The 19692-nt window shown below is 40.4% G+C and overlaps 1 protein-coding gene across 1 annotated transcript in view; it reads right to left on the reverse strand.

Annotated features, from left to right (window-relative positions):
* Nucleotides 1–2545: 2545 nt before the first annotated feature.
* fbxo41 (F-box protein 41) overlaps nucleotides 2546–19692 on the reverse strand; it is a 31620-nt gene continuing 14473 nt past the window's right edge. Inside the window, exons 3-14 of the mRNA XM_034537030.1 lie at nucleotides 18463–18670; nucleotides 15050–15123; nucleotides 12873–13261; nucleotides 10306–10541; nucleotides 10060–10175; nucleotides 9014–9166; nucleotides 8780–8875; nucleotides 8554–8672; nucleotides 8034–8192; nucleotides 7513–7628; nucleotides 6096–6352; nucleotides 2546–5328 (exon numbers count right to left, since the gene is read on the reverse strand). Coding sequence (XP_034392921.1) covers nucleotides 6290–6352; nucleotides 7513–7628; nucleotides 8034–8192; nucleotides 8554–8672; nucleotides 8780–8875; nucleotides 9014–9166; nucleotides 10060–10175; nucleotides 10306–10541; nucleotides 12873–13261; nucleotides 15050–15123; nucleotides 18463–18670 — 1729 coding nt within the window. The 3' untranslated portion in view covers nucleotides 2546–5328; nucleotides 6096–6289. The remainder of the gene's footprint in view (nucleotides 5329–6095; nucleotides 6353–7512; nucleotides 7629–8033; nucleotides 8193–8553; nucleotides 8673–8779; nucleotides 8876–9013; nucleotides 9167–10059; nucleotides 10176–10305; nucleotides 10542–12872; nucleotides 13262–15049; nucleotides 15124–18462; nucleotides 18671–19692) is intronic.

Below are 19692 nucleotides of genomic sequence, written 5' to 3' on the forward strand. Positions count from 1 at the left end.
TTGACGTCCTATCTTTGACGTTTCACTTCAGTAAAATTCAGCAAAATGTAATTGAAGTATCAAAGCCATGAGTAATTATAAAGCAGAGTGCTCCTTTTGTGTGTTTTTATCACCTACAGTATGCATTAGCATGTACAGCATTAGCTGATCATGGAGCTGATTTTATCATATACTGGATTTATTTCCTAGAATAATAGAAAGGAATGTCAGGATGTCTAATTAATCTTTTGTCTCAAGAACATTCATAGAAATAATTGTGAGATTCTTAAAAGACACAATAAGGGATACAATTAAAATGAAGACACATGATGACATATTCTAGAAAATTCATAAAACTAGTTGACTTCTATTTAACCTAGTTGAAATGATCTAAATTCTATGACAGATTTTTCATTTGGTTTTATAAGACTTGTATGACCCAATAATAGACTAAATATTGCACTATGCAAAATCTAATCTCATTGTAGTAAAAAGTGCAATATGTCATCTAACATGTAGGTGGACAAGTAGCAACAAATTCAGGAAATAGCTTAAAACTGTATTTGAGTAAATGTAATAATGATGTAAATGTTTTCTCCACCACTGGAAAGCATGCAATGTCACAATATGGCTTCATTACAAACACCAACAATATCCTAAAAGTCTTATTTACACTATTAGAGCTTTACCAGTCACATTGTTTGTCATTCACGCTTATTGTGAAGCCTTTATTTAGAGAATGTAAAGGGCCAAAAACACAGAGCTGATGCATTTTCTAATATACTACAAATATCCAAGAGCATCAGATGGTAACTTGGTGGAAGAGAAGGAACAGAAAGTTCCAGTGAGAAAGTGACATGCATCCAAAAATGTATACCAATGCAGTGCCAACACTGTTTATTTTTCTACTGATAGACAACCAGTGCTATAAAACAGGCTCTCTAATCTTGTGTTTAAAATGTTTGGGGCAAAAAAACAACAACAACAACAACATAATTTCCTGTTGGTATAAAAGTATGTTGACATGTCATAGTATACTATGAAAGTAAACACTGTATAGAATTAGCATACAGTATGGTTCACCTGTATCATGCTTGGTAGCATCATGTTGCTCAACTCGATCCAGCTTCAATGTGAGCAGAGGTCTAATCAACCACAAGTAAAAACACGTGTGTGGGTTTGCAAGAAAATGTCGTTCACCTGAACAAGATTTGAAAATCAGTATTCTGCTTAAATGGATGAACAAATATATATTGATTATCAAACAATTCATCAAGTCAATATACTGTATTTAACTGGACAATAAAACAAGAGGGGCATTAAATAGATCAGATTAAGCAGGTGTTTCTTAATACATCAGTATTTGAATAGTACTAAATTAAGACTTCTGGACACTTTTAGTTATACTACAACCTGGATGATTGAAAATCAATCATCAATCATCAATAATTCAATTTCTCGCTGTGTGTAATTTAGGAAATGTTTTCTTTCACAATTAACTTGAAAAAAAACTCAGTTCTGATAAAGTTATTATGGGAAAAATTAGACAAACGACTTCAGAGCAACATTAGCATTGTTATGCACGTTTTCTGATAAAATTAAGTCCAAGATTTACTCTTCTTCTACTTTGATGTTTGACTACACAACCATTTGCCTAAAATGATCTTGGTCATATTTGTCTCCTTGACCAGGTAATGCTTAACTTTGTCTGGCATTTTCTGGTTGGCATTATCATTATTGTGGCATTTAATGTAATACCTACAATTATAATTACTGTAATGACACTCTGCAATACAATTTAATCTAATCTAATTTAATCTAAGCTAATTACCAGAACCATTGCAAAGAACATCTACCAAAAACTGCTGCAGAAAATGTGTTTGTAGTTTTTGTGAGCTATAAAACCAAAACAATATGCTTAAAAATCTTTCCAGAACGACTTTCTGTCATATCATCATTTTCAAATCACATTTTAACATTTGTGTCATTGTTTGAAGATATTGAAGTGAAGCTGTGGAATATTTTTTTTTTTGAGAAAGGTTATGCAATCAACTGGGCTGACGTGTGCAATATTACTTTGCATTGTCATTGTGTGCAGAATGCTTTAAAAGTGGAACATTGTTATCTGTGAGTAGTGAACTCGCCTCCTCCTTCATCCAGACAGTTGAAAAGCAGAGAGAGAGAAACATGGGGACAAAGTTCTGGCAGGAGTCCCGGGTCCAGCAGGGGGACACATGAGGCTACAGAGGACTTACACATTCAACGACAGCTGTCACCAGAGGATGAAATGATCTGTTGTTTCACTGGTTTTGGTTCAATGGACAGGAAAATAGTATTTTTTGTAATTTTTTGTAAACATGTCTTTCATGATACAATCTCAATCTCTCTGGATAATACGAATTAGTGATAGGTAGCTCAAGAAATTTATTTGAATCTCTAATCGGTATCAACTCCTTTAAACATTATTGTAAAAAAGTAGCTTAAAGTACAAACAAATACAATTTAAAGCAACTTTATTGATGGCAACAAATGAGTGAAAATTAGTAGTAAAACATTTCCCTCTGTTGCAGTCATCGCAGAAGGCTGATCATCTTTTAGGAAAGTTTTTTCAGCGATAGAATCCATTTTGTCATTGTCGCAACATGGATGAAGTTCATGGGTCAATTGGCGTACCTGTCGATGGCAGTCGGAGTTGAAAAGAATTACAAAGACAAAACGCACACTTAATTGCCCAGATAAGTGTTGAGGTAATGTTTAAAATACTATTCAGATGAATGGGCAGAGTACAATCACTCATACATAAAATATGTACAGAGAGGTACATGAACACTCAGACACTGTTTTTCAATTGCACATTATGATACATAATACGTAGAACTGCAAAACAGGAGGAATTCAACTTGATTTGAAATGTGAAACGTTGAAATAAACATGAGAATGTTGAAGCACCGTGGTTTATAAGTGATGCTCCAGTTTCTGAATCTAAATAAATAAATTACAAATAATTCTGCTTTATATTTGGAGAGGTATAGGCCAAAAAGTGATTCTGGCGTACCTGGCACCTCTAATCTGCAGTTTCAGAGCACGCAGGCTCTGTTACATCATCAGCGGGTCCATTTTCACAATAAAGCAAAATACTGTTGGTATGAGCGTGAAATCAGCATTATAATGCAAAACTAAAACAAAGACAGTAACAAATGCAAAGGGTGAACATAAGGTCATACTGGCAATGAACCTAAAAAGCACTTGAATCAGTTTGACTGTTCTAACTTCCCAACTAGTGAGCTATGAGAGATGGAGTAAGAGAAAAGAGGCTAAATGTACATCTGTTCAGTGATAGAAGATCATCTGTAATCGCTGTGTTTCCAAAATCACTTGGTTTCACACCACAACAGAAAACGCCGCCCGGCATCCCGCTGACAGAAACCAGCGACGTTTCCGACTAAACCGAAGATCGACGGGTCGATACATGTGTTCAGGAAAAAAAGTGCATCATATTTTGTCAAATACTGAGAGAAAGCTGAACACTAAAAAACAACACTTTTATAATAAACATCTGAAATATCTTTTTTCTCACTAGTGCAACAACAGACTGGAGCAAATAAAGAGAAACGCTATTAACCTGCAGGCAATCAAAGCTCATTAAACATCTAATAATTTTCTTGTCACAGTAGCAGAACAGTTAAGAAGGCAACTTAATGATTGATGCTTGAACACAAACATGCCAACATTATACACATCGCTCTTTTTTATAGAAATAAATAGTTGAATTATCATCTTTATCCTCTTCTTAAATAATTTCCATCTCTATATGACTCTGATGCACATTTAATATAAAGTATCTAATACACAACTGCAATTTCCACACTACTGTTATACATATTATAATTCTCTATGTTTATCTTTCATTCAACTTTGGAGAGAAAATGCTTACCGAACGAAGACCGTATTATTATATAACATCAAATGTCGGTCCTTTTTTCACTTTTTTTTCCTTTTTTTTTTACAAACAGTATGTACAGAGTAGCTGATAGCGACGGCAGGATTGTCTAAAACTTAAAATCAACAAGTGCTTTGTGTTTTCGCTATTGTGTTTTACACCTTTCTCTCCAATGACTCAGTACCAGTATAAGATAATAATATGCAGTACTGGAAGAACAAAAATAAATGAACATCCACACCTGTTCTCTCACATTCACCTGGAACATCATCACTAAAATATGCAGCTACACAAGTCCGCATGAACATGTTTGACAATAAAGCAGAGACCCCAAAACATCAGCTGGCAACTCTAATTGTCAGTGACTTTAAAAGAGCCCCCGTGACGAACGCCTGCTCGGCCTTCGTGGAAAACGGTCATCGTGCCCACGAATGTTAACACGTGTTGTAGAGAAAAATGAGGTGCGCAAGCTCAAACGGTAAACATGTTGCAAGCTGATGATGTTCTACTAGATGTGTGAATCATTTTTCAACCCATGTCAAAACTGTGTGCATGTTTTCTCGAAAGCAAAGTGATTGTGAATGTCTAATAAGAGCTCCAGTGATTTAGTATTGCACTTTCATAATGTTTGGGGACTCATAAGAGATGGAAAAAAACCTACGCAGCAGAGGCAGAATCCTGACTTTTGGTCCCCAGTATTGGTCAAGCTGAAGAAATTCCCATTAATAGTATTTTCTACAGACCGTATTTGTAAACGCATCTTTCCACATTTCTTCAGACTACATGCCCCAGCTTTTAATGCATCTTTATGTGCTATAAATTTGTAGTTTTCAAAGCCGAAAACAGCCTGATAACATTCCAACGATTATTTTCTCAGACTTCCTCCAGAGCCAGAAGACAGTATTATTCCTTGTGAATAATAAACTGATCTTGATGTGTTAAGTTACCTGCCGCACAGAGGAGCGTACACTAAGTGCCACCACAGTATTGCTACTCATACTTCTTGAGATTTTCTGCGACGTAGGCTCAACTAAATTGTAGCCATGAATCACACCAAATCAAATTCCTAATTTGAAGATGATACTGAGGAGGCGATCTCTTGGTTTTGAGTTCTGCAAAATAGTAAAAGGTGATACATGTTCCTTGCTGCAAAGGGTACAACGTGTCAAATCACAGCAGCTGGCCGTTGGCTGTGTAAGTGCTTGGAAATCCAGCAGAGGGAGCCACATGGTGTCAGCTGAAAAGGGAGGCCTCAGCCATGATGAGCACTACGAATAGGAATGGCACTGTTTAGTATGGTTAAGTATGATAAACACCGTAACACCTGTATACATCTGGAGTATGTATAACTTAACTTTCTGTCCATGGTCCCTCTTCCCTCATTAATGGCACATTGGAGAAAACGCTCGCTGGAATGAGGACAAGACACTGTTACAAATGGCACCAGTGTTTTTGAAAGAATGACATTATGGATCATCTTTGCAGTTAATGGAAAGCATCAGATACTGCAGCGTGCTCTCTCAGAGATACTATCAAAAACACTTGAGTCCAGGTTTATGACACAACGCTGTTTGTATGAGGAAGCAGAGGATGGTAGCAGAGGGTAAATGCATCGCTGCCATGCAATTTACTAAGAAGACTGTCAAGGTACATGTGTGTTGCAGTGAGGCTGTCCTTGCTCTCTCCGCTGTGCCTGGAGCTGGTGCAGCATGTTTCTCTCCTGGGTGGAAGCAGTAAGTGTTGAATGTCGTCCAGTTTCAAAAACCCTTGATTCTATCCTTGACACACAACCAAACATAAAGCTCCTGTGCCATACTCTTAACCTTGAGTACTCAACATTTCTTGAGGCAATCAATTTCTCTACAATTTCTTACTCCTGCCCCCATTGTGTTTACTCCTGTGGAAAGTATGTACGCTGTATAATGTGCTCCTGGCCACGAACCATGAGTCAAGCATTAACACAGCGCTGTGCCCTGGCTCCAGGCGTTTCAAGAAAGGGACCTGGCTCTGTGCGACAACACAATCCTTTTTAGTGGTGAAAGCAGGAGATGACTAAGAAAGAGGAATCTGACAGTTGTGTTGTGTTATTTGAGTCTGTAAGCTCTAGGACCTTCTTGTGATATATAGACTATATAGCCTTCTGACCAACATGAAGGAGTTATTGATTTCCCCTTACTGCAATAGTGTAAGAGTTATGGGAGTATGCACATTGAGCCTCGGCCCTGGTTCATCATGGCGATCTTCTGTCGTTTCTGTCGGTGCTGCAGACTTTTTCAACCCTGTGGAGCGGGCTCAAAACAGCTGGGTCTTTTTGATTGACCGAGCCAAGATGGCGCCTCTCCAAGACTTGAAGAATCTGCACAAATGATGTTAGCAGAGACTGTCTGCTTTCACATGGAGGATTTTGGAGAAGCCTGGTCTCTTTTTCAGAGCCTAAAAGAAAAAGGACGGAAGGGGTATTATAATCACATTTCTTCAAAGGCAACTTTTGCACCATCCTCCTTTCCCCCCTGTTGTCTTCATACCTTTTTGTTTCCTACCATTAGCAGAATTACAGAAAGCTATATAAAACGATAACGCTTTGAGATGCAGCAGGTTAACTTTAAGACTTTAAGCTTCACCTTTACAAACTTACCTTTAAAAACATGGATGATTAAACATGAGAGAGAGCTTTGGCTTCCCTTTTTACAGCAAACTTGAAGAGAGAGTGATAAAAATATCATCATTGCGTTTGTGGCGCTTACCTAACTGCTGTGAGCAATCGTGCCATCTTGAGTGTGATATCCAAGAGAAACACACTATAAACTGACTCATAAAAACAAAACATAAATAAAACCTGGGATTTCACAGCTTTTATATCTCTGTTTATGTGTGGTCAGCTATATGCATGACCCTAGCCTCTCACAGTAAGCCTCTGCTCGAGTTAGATAGCACCAGCGCATCCACAACCAATCACCACTGGGACTTCCAGCATTGAGTCATGGTTTAAACAGTGTGTAATGTGATACAAATAGATCCATCTTATCCTCTGAAGAACTATTGGTCGAGATGTTGGTCATGTGCATACAGTGTAGCAAAACTCCCCCCCAAAAAAACTAAATCCAGAAAGAAAGTGGTGAAAAGAGTGCAGACCTCTAAGTCATCACTGCACTTGATGGATGGCAGAGCATTTATTAAGTATAAACATGCACTCGAATATATTATTTGTTTATGTGCTTACAACAGATTATCGGGATACTGAAACTTCAGCCAGATTGTCCAGAAGAAACATCATGGGGTCTTGCTTTCCCTCATGGAAACTTAGTATGTGCACGTGTATTGCAAAGGGGCGTGCTGTGACTGACGCTGACGAAAACCTTCAAGATACTTTGGAATGTCTGGCAGACAACCAGCCTCCTTACTTGGTATCAGCACGTCACCACTGTACTGAATCAAAACCAGTCAAGTCTAGGTGAGCCGGAACTCTAGTCACAGTTCGTCAAAACCGATCCGGCCCGTGAACATGGAATGGATCGGATGTTCGGTGCCTTCCCGGACTGCCCCGTGGACAGTTTGCCCCTGTGTTCGTGTAGGGGGGTGATGTGTGCTGTTACCTGAAGCTTGTTAACCATCTCATCAAACAGTTTTCTAGCTTCAGGACTGTTGGGGTCCTCAAAGTAGTCTTCTATACCAATCTGAACCACGACAGACTTCAGGTTGCGGCAAACGCCTACACGAGAGGAAGGAGGATTTAGGCAGCATTCATTATTCGGTGCTATTTTTCTCAGTGTGTTCTCATTTTTACTTTGTACTTATATCTATAAAAAACATTAATAAGTCAACTATAGTTTTCTTTTTCTAAGCTATAAATGTATTCTTAAATAACCATAACAGCTACAGCTGCCTGAATGTAACAGTAACCTACATTGTTTTAGTAGCCTAACCGTAAAAACAAATGTGTGTCGCCCGATGTTAACAATACCTCTATATCACGGAACTATTGCACACTATGCAGCACAGTCTTGTGGGACCAGTATTAAGTACTAAATCAGAGCAAGAATATTATAGTTAACAGTTAAATATTGCATATTCTCGACAGGATCTTCGACAGTAAATCAGCAGTATTCAAACTCACTGTTGAAGTGGAGCAGGGCTTTGGGGGTGACTGGTGTGGAAGTGAGCACCAGCATCTCCAGACCTTTCAAGCCCTCTCTGCAAACCTCTGCTGCCACCTCCTGGTTGATTTCACTCACATGATCCAACTCCAGCACCTGCAGTCGCATGCAGTTCCTCGCTGGTGGTGGTGGGAGATTGAAGGGGGTGAATGGAGGTGAGGAAATACAGAGATGGAGAAGATAGGGGAGTGGTGAGATAAGCGAAAACAGCAAAGGTTACAGTTATGCATATAGGCTTGTTTCAAGTCTCAACCAAAATAAATAAATAGAAGATAAATATAGGAATGCATTTACGCCCAGATATGACAATAATATTGCTTAATCATCTCTGTCCCCTTTCTGTTTCTGCATATGTGATTGTGGTCATTATTTAAAAAGCAGTATAAGGATGTTTGAGTTCTTCATTAAGTGTTGTGGCTAACATCACTGAAAGGAATTAAACTACTAGGTGAATGGTATCATTTTCAAACCATATTTTACCAAGCGAGGCGAGCCCCTGAATGCCACATCCAGCCCCGCCCACACCAAGAGCACGGAGGTGTGGCCAGCATCTTCCAATTGTCTGCAGGCATCGGTTACTGAAACGAGCAGGCTGTTGACTAAAAGAGACAGAAATACAGTCAATGGTCATTCATTTATCAAGCACTGATATGAGGACAGATATAATATTTGGTATTAATCCAAAGTATATTTCTGTGTCTATTACCATGGATGTAGTGGCGCCACCTGTAGGGATATGATGTCTCTACAACCTGCTCCAAGGGCCCAGATCACCTCCTGGCCAACTGGATCTGTGGCACTTCTGGAACACAATAAGTGTAATGTTACACAAATCACACACGTCAACAGCACATAACTGACTATAGTCTTATGGACTCATTCAAGCAAAGCCACGGAGGTTTAAACTGTAATATGTGTGCAGAGAACTGTACTGGTCTACCTGTAGGTTACAGCCTGCAGAGCTCGGCAGTAGCAGCTGGCCAGCCAGAGGGAGCGATCGGTCAGCAGGTTGGGGCAGTGTGAAATCTTCAGTATCAGAAGGTTGCTTCCTGTGGCCTTTAACAACGCCTCCAGACCTTCTTCCAGACAGCCACTTTGATGGAAACGTGAGGAAAGGTCAACAGAAAAAGACAGAGACAGAGGAAGTCATTATTCTGTCCTTCAGAACAGCATAACAGTAGTACATAACAAAATGTTCCTCCAGTGTTTGCAGTGACACAGGAAGCAGTGTGTCTGTTTTGTCAGAGCAGACTCAAGCTGCAATCTGTCACCTTCATATAAAACATGTAGACACAAACATCTTCACTTTTTTCGAATAAATCGAACTTCTACTCCCGTCTTATCCCAGGAAATGAAAACGGATGTTTTACATGCAGATCCAAATCCATCCATCCATCCATCCATTTTCAATACCGCTTATCCTCATTAGGGTCGCGGGGGTGCTGGAGCCTATCCCAGCTGACATAGGGCGAAGGCAGGGGACACCCTGGACAGGCCGCCAGTCCATCGAGGGCACATGTAGGGACATACAACCATTCACTCTCACATTCACACCTATGGGCAATTTAGAGATCAATTAACCTGCAGCATGTCTTTGGACTGTGGGAGGAAGCCGGAGAGCCCGGAGAGAACCCACGCTGCCACGGGGAGAACATGCAAACTCCACACAGAAGGACCGCTCCGACCGGGAATTGAACCCGCGGCCCTCTTGCTGTGAGGCGACAGTGCTAGCCACTACGCCACCGTGCAGCCCCCTCAGACCCCGCAGATCCAAATCAAACGGCACAAAACATCAGCATTCAATCTCTGATGTTTTGTCTTGTTGGCCTCCTCTCACCAATCACCATTTGAGGAGTAATTCAGTAAGTCACTCATTTCAATAGTTTGCAAAGCAATGAGTTGATCAATAATCCACAATGCAGTAATAAATTACAGTTTTTTTGTAAACTGTAGATGTAATTTCCTGTATATATGTGTGTGTCTTACCGTGTGCTTTTACCATACTCGTCCTTGGTTTCCTTCTTGCCCCGCTGTCTTGGTTTGAGGTTTTGCAGGATGAGGGAGTGTGTCTGAGTGCACCACTGAGACATTGTGCTCAGAAACTAAAGCAGAAATACGTGGATGAGTGAAGATCTTCATAATGCACAGCAAAGATGATGCCCGACATGTTACTGCTTTGATTATGCTACTGACTTATAGTCTGCACACAGTATATAGACGTTCAGTATGCACCTTGGAAGAAATGCGAGCGTTCTCTAGCAGCACTCTGGTCCACACAGCTGGGTGACGAGCCACAAACTTCCAGTCCCGGCAGACCTCAGCCGCTCTCAGCAGGGTTTTAGTATCCAGATAGGTGAAGATACAGAAGAGAGCTGCACGCATCTTCAGGATCTCTGGACTGATCACCTCGTTGGATCTGGACGGGCTCTTTTCATGGCGGCATGGCTTGTAGACCCCATCAGACCGACCTGTGGGAAGACAAAGGCTTTTAACCCCTTGGACACAATGTGGGGTTCCGCACACCGTCAGACCGCTGTGTTTTGAAGGAAGTTGGAGTTTAAAAGTAGAACGGTACCATATATTTAAGCTTTTAGTATAATCTGATACAACATTAAAGCCTGAACATGAAAAATCCTTATTATTGTCCCTGAAAATCTACAACGACAAATCCAGTCTTCACTCCATTGTCTAAACATGTCGGTTCTATTAGAAAGCCAGGCGTGATGTTTGACTCCACCTGAAGTTATGAATGCTATACAAGCAAACCCATCCAATATTGTCTCTACCATTGTAAGATTATTGCTACATCTCGGTAAATTGAGATGACGAATCATACATGGTTTCATTTAGTCTTTTATTTGCTGAGCTGTCAGACAAACTAAGGAAAGAGAAGATTTTGCATTACTACCCTTTAAATCTTAACCTTGGATGCCAGTAAGTTGTTATAATTGTCATTACTTTTAGCACTTTTAGCACGTGGCCAGATTACATCTTTTAATTACTTTCTACCTGCATGCAGTCTGAGGTCCTTAAGCAGAAACCTGTTGGCTGTTTCCATAGTTATAGATGTGAGACGAAAGGATTTGTCTATATTTCATATTGTACCACTTATTTTTTATGATCTTATCTTTGCTTTTTGTCAAGCACTTTGTAATAGCTGATTTTGATACTGAACAACTGGAACAAATACACCTGATTATGATTATCATTAAATGAGTATGTAAACGTATATGATAATGATAGACAGAATAAATAGAACTGCAGGCTTGGTGATATGGTCTTTAGTTTATTTCCATTAACAAATAAACAACGTTTAAAAGATATTCTGTCACATGGTGGCGCCAACCCTCAACAAGACACTCGATGAGATTACATAATTTTTTCTGCCCTCTCTTGCCATCTATTGGCTGATACCATGTGTCCAATCCAAGTCGGTCTTATTCCTCCCAGCAAGAATGCTCCTAGATGACTCATTTCATCTTTGGCCTTGAAAGGCGCCTGCTCAAAACCATCAGGGCTATGAACCAATACTTACACTCTCGCTCTCTCTTCCTCTTTCTCGCTCTCTCTCTCACACCACGTACGCTCAAGACTGCCAAATGCACTAAAAAAGCCGAGCTGTGCGTTACATGCTGAGATACATACCATCTGACAAAACCTGGCAGAGACTCTCCAAATAAGGAGACCTACGTCAGAGCAGAGGAATGCCAGTAACATGTTGAGTGTTACGTGAGAAAAACCTTTGAGTTCATGGGGCAGTCATGGCAGTGCATACCAATGTGCCATATAGGGCTTTGGGCTGGCACAGTTTCACTCCATCCCAGACTGCATCAAAACAGTGCTCTCCCCAATATAAACGTGTTCTAAAGACACGGACATACAAATAAATTGTTTAGCAACAACAGCAATTTATGACTTGGTTTGCTCATCAACAGACATCCTGGTGGTATATAAAAGAGTGTTGAGTTAATCAAATGAAATGTATTATTCCCTTTCCTGTTGGTTAGTATCAGCTGTTCTTTTTTGTTAATGCAATGCAATTTGGCCACATTCAGCTTTTTGGTGATTTGTCTCGTGGGTCCTTTAAAAAAAAATCACATATCAGACTGTTGTCTTTTTTAACCGCTGCTGCCGGGCGCAAAGCTTCACACCTCCCACTGGAGCTCCAGGAGGTTCTGGGGCACCTGCATGCCGTTTGTCTGACTTCGCGGGGGGACAGACATTAAGAATAACTATAAAAATAGTCTTTGTTTACTTGTGTAGGTCATACAGAGGCATCAGCATTATATTGAGACTTTTTTATAACCAGTTAAACGTTCCTTGAAGTATATAGCTTTAAATAGCTAAACATGTTACCAACTGGCTTTGTAGCTAGTTAAGTTAACTCAAGTTCATGTATATCGCCTGAAATGAAACACACTCTACACTCTCTGTCTTTAGACTTGTGCCAGTGTTTGAGAAAGTTACTTCAGAGATCAGGTCATTTTTCATGAAATGTTTACATTGTTTTGTCAACATACTGCAGCAGATATGGGGCCTCTTTCCTCAATGTTTAGATGATATGCTCATGGCGGATCCACACTGGAATGAGCTTTGGTCAGTGACCCAGCTCCAGCGACATTACAGCGACTGCATCTCAATCTGACCTAGATCCACATCAGTCACTGCTCTTGTGGGAGTCATTTTAAGGCCTTTGTTCTGTGAATCCTGGCTCCCATGTGTCTGGATGTTTGACTGGAGTGAGTGTTTAACAGAGTGTATCGTTATAAAAATAAAGAACTTCCCAGAGAGTCGTTTACCTGTGTTAGGGCGATAGCCTGCCCTGCCGTGGTGAGCATAGGGAGGGGCAGACTGCTGGACTTCAGCCACAGTTCTCCTCTCTTGTTCCCACATCTCCACCTCAGATTCGGTGGTCCGGGAGCCCACGTCAGACATGTCCCCTTCCTCGCCTTCGGTGCTGTTCCTGTAAGGTCGCCGTTGCCAGTTCTGGATAGCCTGTTTACGAAGACCCCAGTTCCTCGATCCTCCACCTCCACCTCCAGGGGAGCGCTCATAACCACCCTCACCCAGCTGGCACTGCATGTGATAGCACTGAGCCTCGGGACAGTCCTCCATGGGATGCATCTCAACGCTGTCACTGTCGTAACCGCCAGAGCCCTGTGAGACGGACTTAATCCGCCCTGATGCTCTGCAGAAAAAGAGAATAAACTGTACTATAAATAATTATTGTTTGGTTATGATGTAAATTGAATATTCAAATGGTAAAAAAAAAACTGAACTTGATGATCAATATGCAAGAGAGAAGATGTCTTTGCATTTGTAAAATGTCATTTCCAAATGGACACAGTCGAGCTTCAACAATGTCTCAAGTTCAGCGTGCAAGAATAAAATCTCTCTCTCTCTGTCTATCTAATTTTGTTTCTGTCGGACAGAGCCAGTCCGCTGTTTCTCTCATTTACAGTCTTGATGCTAAGCCAAGCTAACCGGCTGCCATCGATAGATTCATAAAGGAGCCCAAAAAGCAAAACGATATACTCTAGCATCAAAACACCTTCTCTAAATCCTTTGGCGCCCTGTTGATTTGATCCCTCTGATTATTAGTTTCTGAAGAGATTTCAGTTCCTTCAGCACAGGGTAACACCCTTACAAGTCCACTGAGGTTAAATGTATCATTGTTATCAATTAATTTGACAGTACTGGATGCACTTCTGAAATAGATACCAGCTGCTTTTGGGGTATTTATAAGGGCTGCTTTTGTACATACGTACTTGCTACAATACTTAAAATAACCCACCAGCAAAGAGAAGAAATGAATAGTTACAAACATCAGCCTCTCAAAAAGTAGGAGATTTTTTCATGCTTTTTTCCATTTCTGCCTTCTCAGTGCGTCCTCCTCTTTCTCTCATCATTATACGAAGAGTGGAAGCTTCTGCATAAATAATGTTAGGAATAAAAATGAAAGATAATCACAGATTATACTGCAGGTCACACTTATCAGCTCTTGCATGGGAAAAGGATGCACGGAAGATGAGATGCAAGTCATGCAACAAATATGAATTTAGATTACGAAAATCAAAACAGAGCAGCGTGTTTATGGTGTCAACCATCTAAGCTGTGGTTCATTACAGTTTAATGAGCTGGTTGTAAAGCAGTAACCTGATGAAAGCTGCTTAAATGTTTTGTCAACATTAAATCAAAAGCAAGATGTAATGACATAATTTGATCCCAATCATGAGAAGCTCATGATTAGAAATTTCTAATGAATGATTTCAGGGTGTGTATCCAGAATGCAAATCAGCATCCGAGAGAAAATATAAAAAGGCTCAATATTCATTGGAAGAAATTAGATATTCTGTTTGGAATTGAATAAAAGCAGGAGACTAAGCAAAAGCTGATTTTGAGGAAAAGTCTCATATTTTGATGAGATCTGACATTTGTACACTTATCTCCAGCAGGGACACATAAATACTTCAGTCACACCTCATGGAGTGCGACACCTAACCTGTACCTCACCCCTCTACTGAATGAGAGTCTGACAGAAAATGGGATATATTATATCACAGTTCAATACTTAATGTGAATATCTTAAGGAGAGTAAAACTACATGCGTGAGAAGATGCTATATTTTCAATAGCAAACAAACTGCATGCAGTAAATCTGTTATTGTGTAAGTACTGTAGGGCTGCAACTAACAATTATTTTCATATCACCCATATCTGCGGCTCCAGGGATTTTGTTATATTTCTACACAATCGACAGACTGTTTCACATCAGCTCTCGCAAGGTGAGAAAGAGGAGGTGCACCAAATTCAATTGTCAGCCAAAAGCCACGAAATCTCCAGCTGGACCAGAAAACCTGCTTGTTATTAATTTGTTTAATCTACACAGATCAATATACAGAAATATTGTCTTTCTGAAAAATACAATGTTTTCTAGTGAGGGTCTACAGTACCATCAAGTGTAAATGCTGACTTACCCTGTGCTGGGGGACGAGCGTCGGTCGGACACTTGGTACATGCCTCTTGTGCTTCCAGAGTTGCTGGAGTTTCTCTGGAGAAACACAAACATGCAGAAAGAAAAGCTATCAGTAATAATTACACAGCACCCGTAAGCTTCCTGAGACATTGCCCTGGCTCAAGTGTATTCCTTAGTCAGCTCCTGAACAGCAGATTGCTGCATTGATAGTATGACTGTACCATAAACTTTCAGATAAGTGTGGAAAGTACATGTTTTTCATGATATATGCAGGCGTTAGCATACACTTCAAACTATATCATGAGAAAAACCGTATTTGAATTAAATAATAAATAATAATAATAATAAAACGGTGACCATTTGGGACCATGAATCACCAGAACAAATTCCACAGAAACGTCCTGTCATTAAATATCAATCTTGTGTCCAAAGTTGACAAAAGGGTTCACCTCTCTGGAGCGTGAATCTGCTCAATAAATGATATGCAAAAACCTAAAATTGATTTTATTTCACCAAATAGTGATGCTACAGGAAGTCACCAAAGTCAATAGGAATCATCCACAGAGGGTCATGAATATCCATGACAACCTTCATGGCACACTGGCCAGGAGTAGTCCAGACATCTTGCTCTTGTCTAAATTGTTGGATGAATTGACTGACTGACTGACCAGTCCTTACTCCAGCAACACAAAAACCCCTCAGCATCTTTACCACTTCACGAATATTTGACTGTGGCTCTGAAGGCAGGGGAGATTTTTTTTAAAGTGTATTTGATGTTGGGTGTGCAGCCTGACTCTCACTCTCTATTTGCCTGAGAGCAAAATCCTGCTGAGAGCAAAATCCTCCTAGTCAGTCTTGTGCCTGTGCATTGAAGTATGTGGTGTGTAGTGTTTTGTATGTGAAGTCGTGCCAGGTGGAACTGTGCGTACCGGCCCGGTGACGTGCCACAAAGGGATAATGTGCACAGACACTCTCTCTCTCTCTCTCTCTCTTTTTTCTTCTTCTCTGCTTCTACTCACAGCTTCTTTCTGGCATATTGCCAGTAAAAATGGACCATGGAGGAAACAGCCAAACACCATCCGTGGCTCTCATTCCTGGCCAGCTTGCAGTGAAAGCACAACAGGGACAAATCTCCCAAAAATGAGCAGAGGGTAAAACTCCAGTCTGGTGACAAGTTACGGTCTTGAACTGGAGCAGTTCTCTATTTCTCCCTCTTGTTGTCTCACCGTCAAAAGGCCAAAGGTTTATGAAATACTGTGATCGAATTAAAGCTATCGCCACCTTCCACTTCCTGTGAAGAAAGCATTAGATCTAGCTTGAATAAGTGAGTCAGAAACAAACCATCCATCGCGTCTCTCGCTGTCAGTCCTAAAATACCTCTGTGGCTCTAAAAACCTGTCTCCTAGGAGATAAGGGTGACCTCGCTGATGTCATGACAGAGACAGAAAGTGAGGTGGTTGGGTGACATCTCCGGCTTCCCTTGACGTGTAACAAGGTGCCAACCAGTCTGTGACTCTACACTTGTACTTGTCATCTTGATTATTCACAGTCCCACAGGAAACTGACTGATGTTTAAATCCAAAGAGAGGACATATAAATATAGAAAGCAGTGTTATGGGTCAATTGCAGGTCTAATGGTGGAGACAAAAAGTACATTTCCTGTTAAAATGTATGCGACTAAATCATGTTAGCTAGAAAAATGCCTTTGTCTTTGCAAAAGGTTATAATGTTCTCTCATTTCTGATTCAGAATCATGTTGGAACCTCAAACAAGAGCAAGAACTGGTTTCCATGGCAGCACACAAATCTGTGCAATGAAACAGATTGCCCATTTTTAAAAAGGTGTTGGATAATAATTTGAATAAGTGACATTTTTATCATTGCATAATGAGGCGAAAGAAGAGGGTGGAAATGCCACAATGGGAGCCGTAGAAAGCCCGAGGGCAAAGGGCTGATCTCAAGTTTCCGGAGCATGAGGAAGCTTTTAATGCGAGTACACTCTCTGGTCAGCATGTCGTCTGCAGAGCTTCACTATTTCTACTGTGTTGATGCTTAATGCAAAGCAGACCGAGATGGAGCCTCTAATTTCACTTTGTCACAACGATAAGACCAAACTTTGCACCACAAAACAAAATGCTGGAGATACAAACACAACATGGGCCAAATATATTTAGTATGTACATTTTGTCTGGAGCTGCCTTCAGGGTTTGGGTATGGCCTCTTAGTTCCAACTAAAGGGAAAATCTTACATGTAAAGTAACGCCAAATAATAGTGTGCTTCAGCTTAGGTGTTCTTAACTATTTTTACATGACAGTTCTTGTGCATAAACTAAAGCCAGGTTCATAAAGATATGTAACCCCAATCTTGGAGGACTCGATTTGCCTGCACAGATCACTGACCTCAAGGCTATCAACTAGGGCAGAGGCAGTTACTCGAGAAACTTGAGTATTTTGATTATTAAAAAGCATTGATGCAAATTCTAGCATTGTGGCTGTTTTCCTCGTCCAGACCACCCCCCCTCGTCCAGACCTACTCTGAAAAACAGAACGGATTGAATCGAACAACAGCAGCACAGTCCAAGCTTTGCTAAACATTGCAAATAAACACCCTTAAACCCATGTACAATCATTAATGAAACATTTCTTCACAGTACCTTGTGACTTCATGAGGTACATTTCACGTCATAAAAAAACCTCTCTGCTAAGTTTAAGTTGTGCTAGGACAGTCAACAGGAAGGTAATGACTGATTCCTGGAACAGGTCGAACAACAACAATGAGCTCAATGACTCAAAAGACCTCAAGCACACATTCACAGCACATTTACAAACACACTCTCTTCTTGTATGTGTGTGTAGATGTTGAGGTGATTTTAGTTTAACATGGGACAGTTACTGGGCCTCAGCTCTAAAAAGAAGAGTCGACCTTAAAGTGCTTGACCTTACTCAATATAATCAATGCTAATGCACTATTAAGCGCTCTGTCAAGGACTGTCAGAGAGCTGGGAGTCGCATTCTGAGGAGTCTTGGATGGCAAAACAAAAAATATAAATACATAAAACAGAATCACAATGTTATGAAATAATAGTCATGTTTTCTGATTTATTATGCCAATTCAAATGTGCCACAAAGTTTAAATCTGAAACAGCTCATATGATTTGAATAGTGCCTTGTTAAATTGATGTCTGTATTATTGGGCAGTTCAATGTAATCTGTATCTATTTGTAAATCATATATTGTATATTGTTATATGATTTGTTGCCTGGACCGTCTGAAAACAGTAAATGTCTTGAACGTCATCAATTCAGCCTATAATGAAAACGCAAGAAACAAAAATGATCTCAGTGCATTTTGAGCAGTGTGTTTCGAGCATCAATCACTTCAACAGAAGATCCATGTCAATACGTGATGGTCTCACCTGGCGTCCATTGCCCTTTGAGGCCTGCAGGCTGCAGCGTCCCAGGCTGCCGTTCGGTGTGGTACCACAGCTGCTGATGATCTGGAGCTGTTTCTCGGCGCGATCCGCTCGGTCCAGCAGCTCCTCGATGAACTGCTGCAGCCGCACTTTGGCATTGGCTTCACGTGCCGCCGTCTCCTGAAGGAACTGGTCAATCTGGGCGACTTCCCTAAAGGCAGAGAGGGGAAGGGCAATATTAATGGGACATTCTTTATATTTGGAGGTATGCTTTCTTAAAGTTAAGTTCTCATCAAGGAGGAAATTACAGATTTGCAGAACCTAGTTTGGCGTGAAAACGTACATGTTCAGCTTCACTTTCAGAAATATTAAATATAAATCTCTTATATTCACAGAACATGCCGTTCTGTCCTTTTTGAGATTATGCACTACGAGGCTTGGTGACAGAGTTAAATACACAATACCTTACACAAAGAAGAGAGAGAGAGAGAGAGAGAGAATAGAGAGAGAGAGAGAAGAGGAATAGAGGGTGAGAGCAGCTGTATTTATATCGCTGCAGGCACAGCGGGGCCAAGTTCCCATCATTTTAAGGGACAGTGTGTTACTCAGAGACGGAGGCAAACAAACCAGGAATTCAGACCGTGTCAGTCGTCTGCAGCCTTCAAGGCAAACTGTATGTTGCAGTGATTTTGTTCAGTGTCCTCTAAAAGAAAATGATGATGATCATGCGTACGATCTGGTGATTAAAAAAAATCCTAAATTTTCAGCTTTGATTATTCATATTATATTAACTTAATAAATTAAAACTTGGATTATGACTTATACAAGCCTTCCCTAATGTTCAGTATGAGCAGTCTCTGCATTAGTGGGAACTGGCCTTGACTTGGTATCTGTCCAAGTTAAACCAAAAAATGGCGATGGAACATGTTCTACCTGAGTGAAACAATGAAAAAGCACAGAAATTGAAAGACATGACTGTTCTCATCCAGCTCTGTTGATTCTTTCAACCTGCAATAATTGAATATGTTTAGCCACTTGGAGGCAGCAGAAACAAGTTGTGAAAACCACATTATGATATGTATCAACATTGATATTGGGAATTTGTTAGCGAACAGTTGTGTAATTACGCATCCAGCAGTTAAGGAGGACCTTTATCATTCATGTATGTGTTTGTGTCCACACGGCGAATTTAAGTCCAATATTCAAACCCTTTTGAAATCTGTTTTTTGATCT

Source organism: Cyclopterus lumpus, chromosome 1 (assembly GCF_009769545.1).
Source record: "Cyclopterus lumpus isolate fCycLum1 chromosome 1, fCycLum1.pri, whole genome shotgun sequence".
NCBI classification, from domain to species: Eukaryota; Metazoa; Chordata; class Actinopteri; order Perciformes; family Cyclopteridae; genus Cyclopterus; species Cyclopterus lumpus.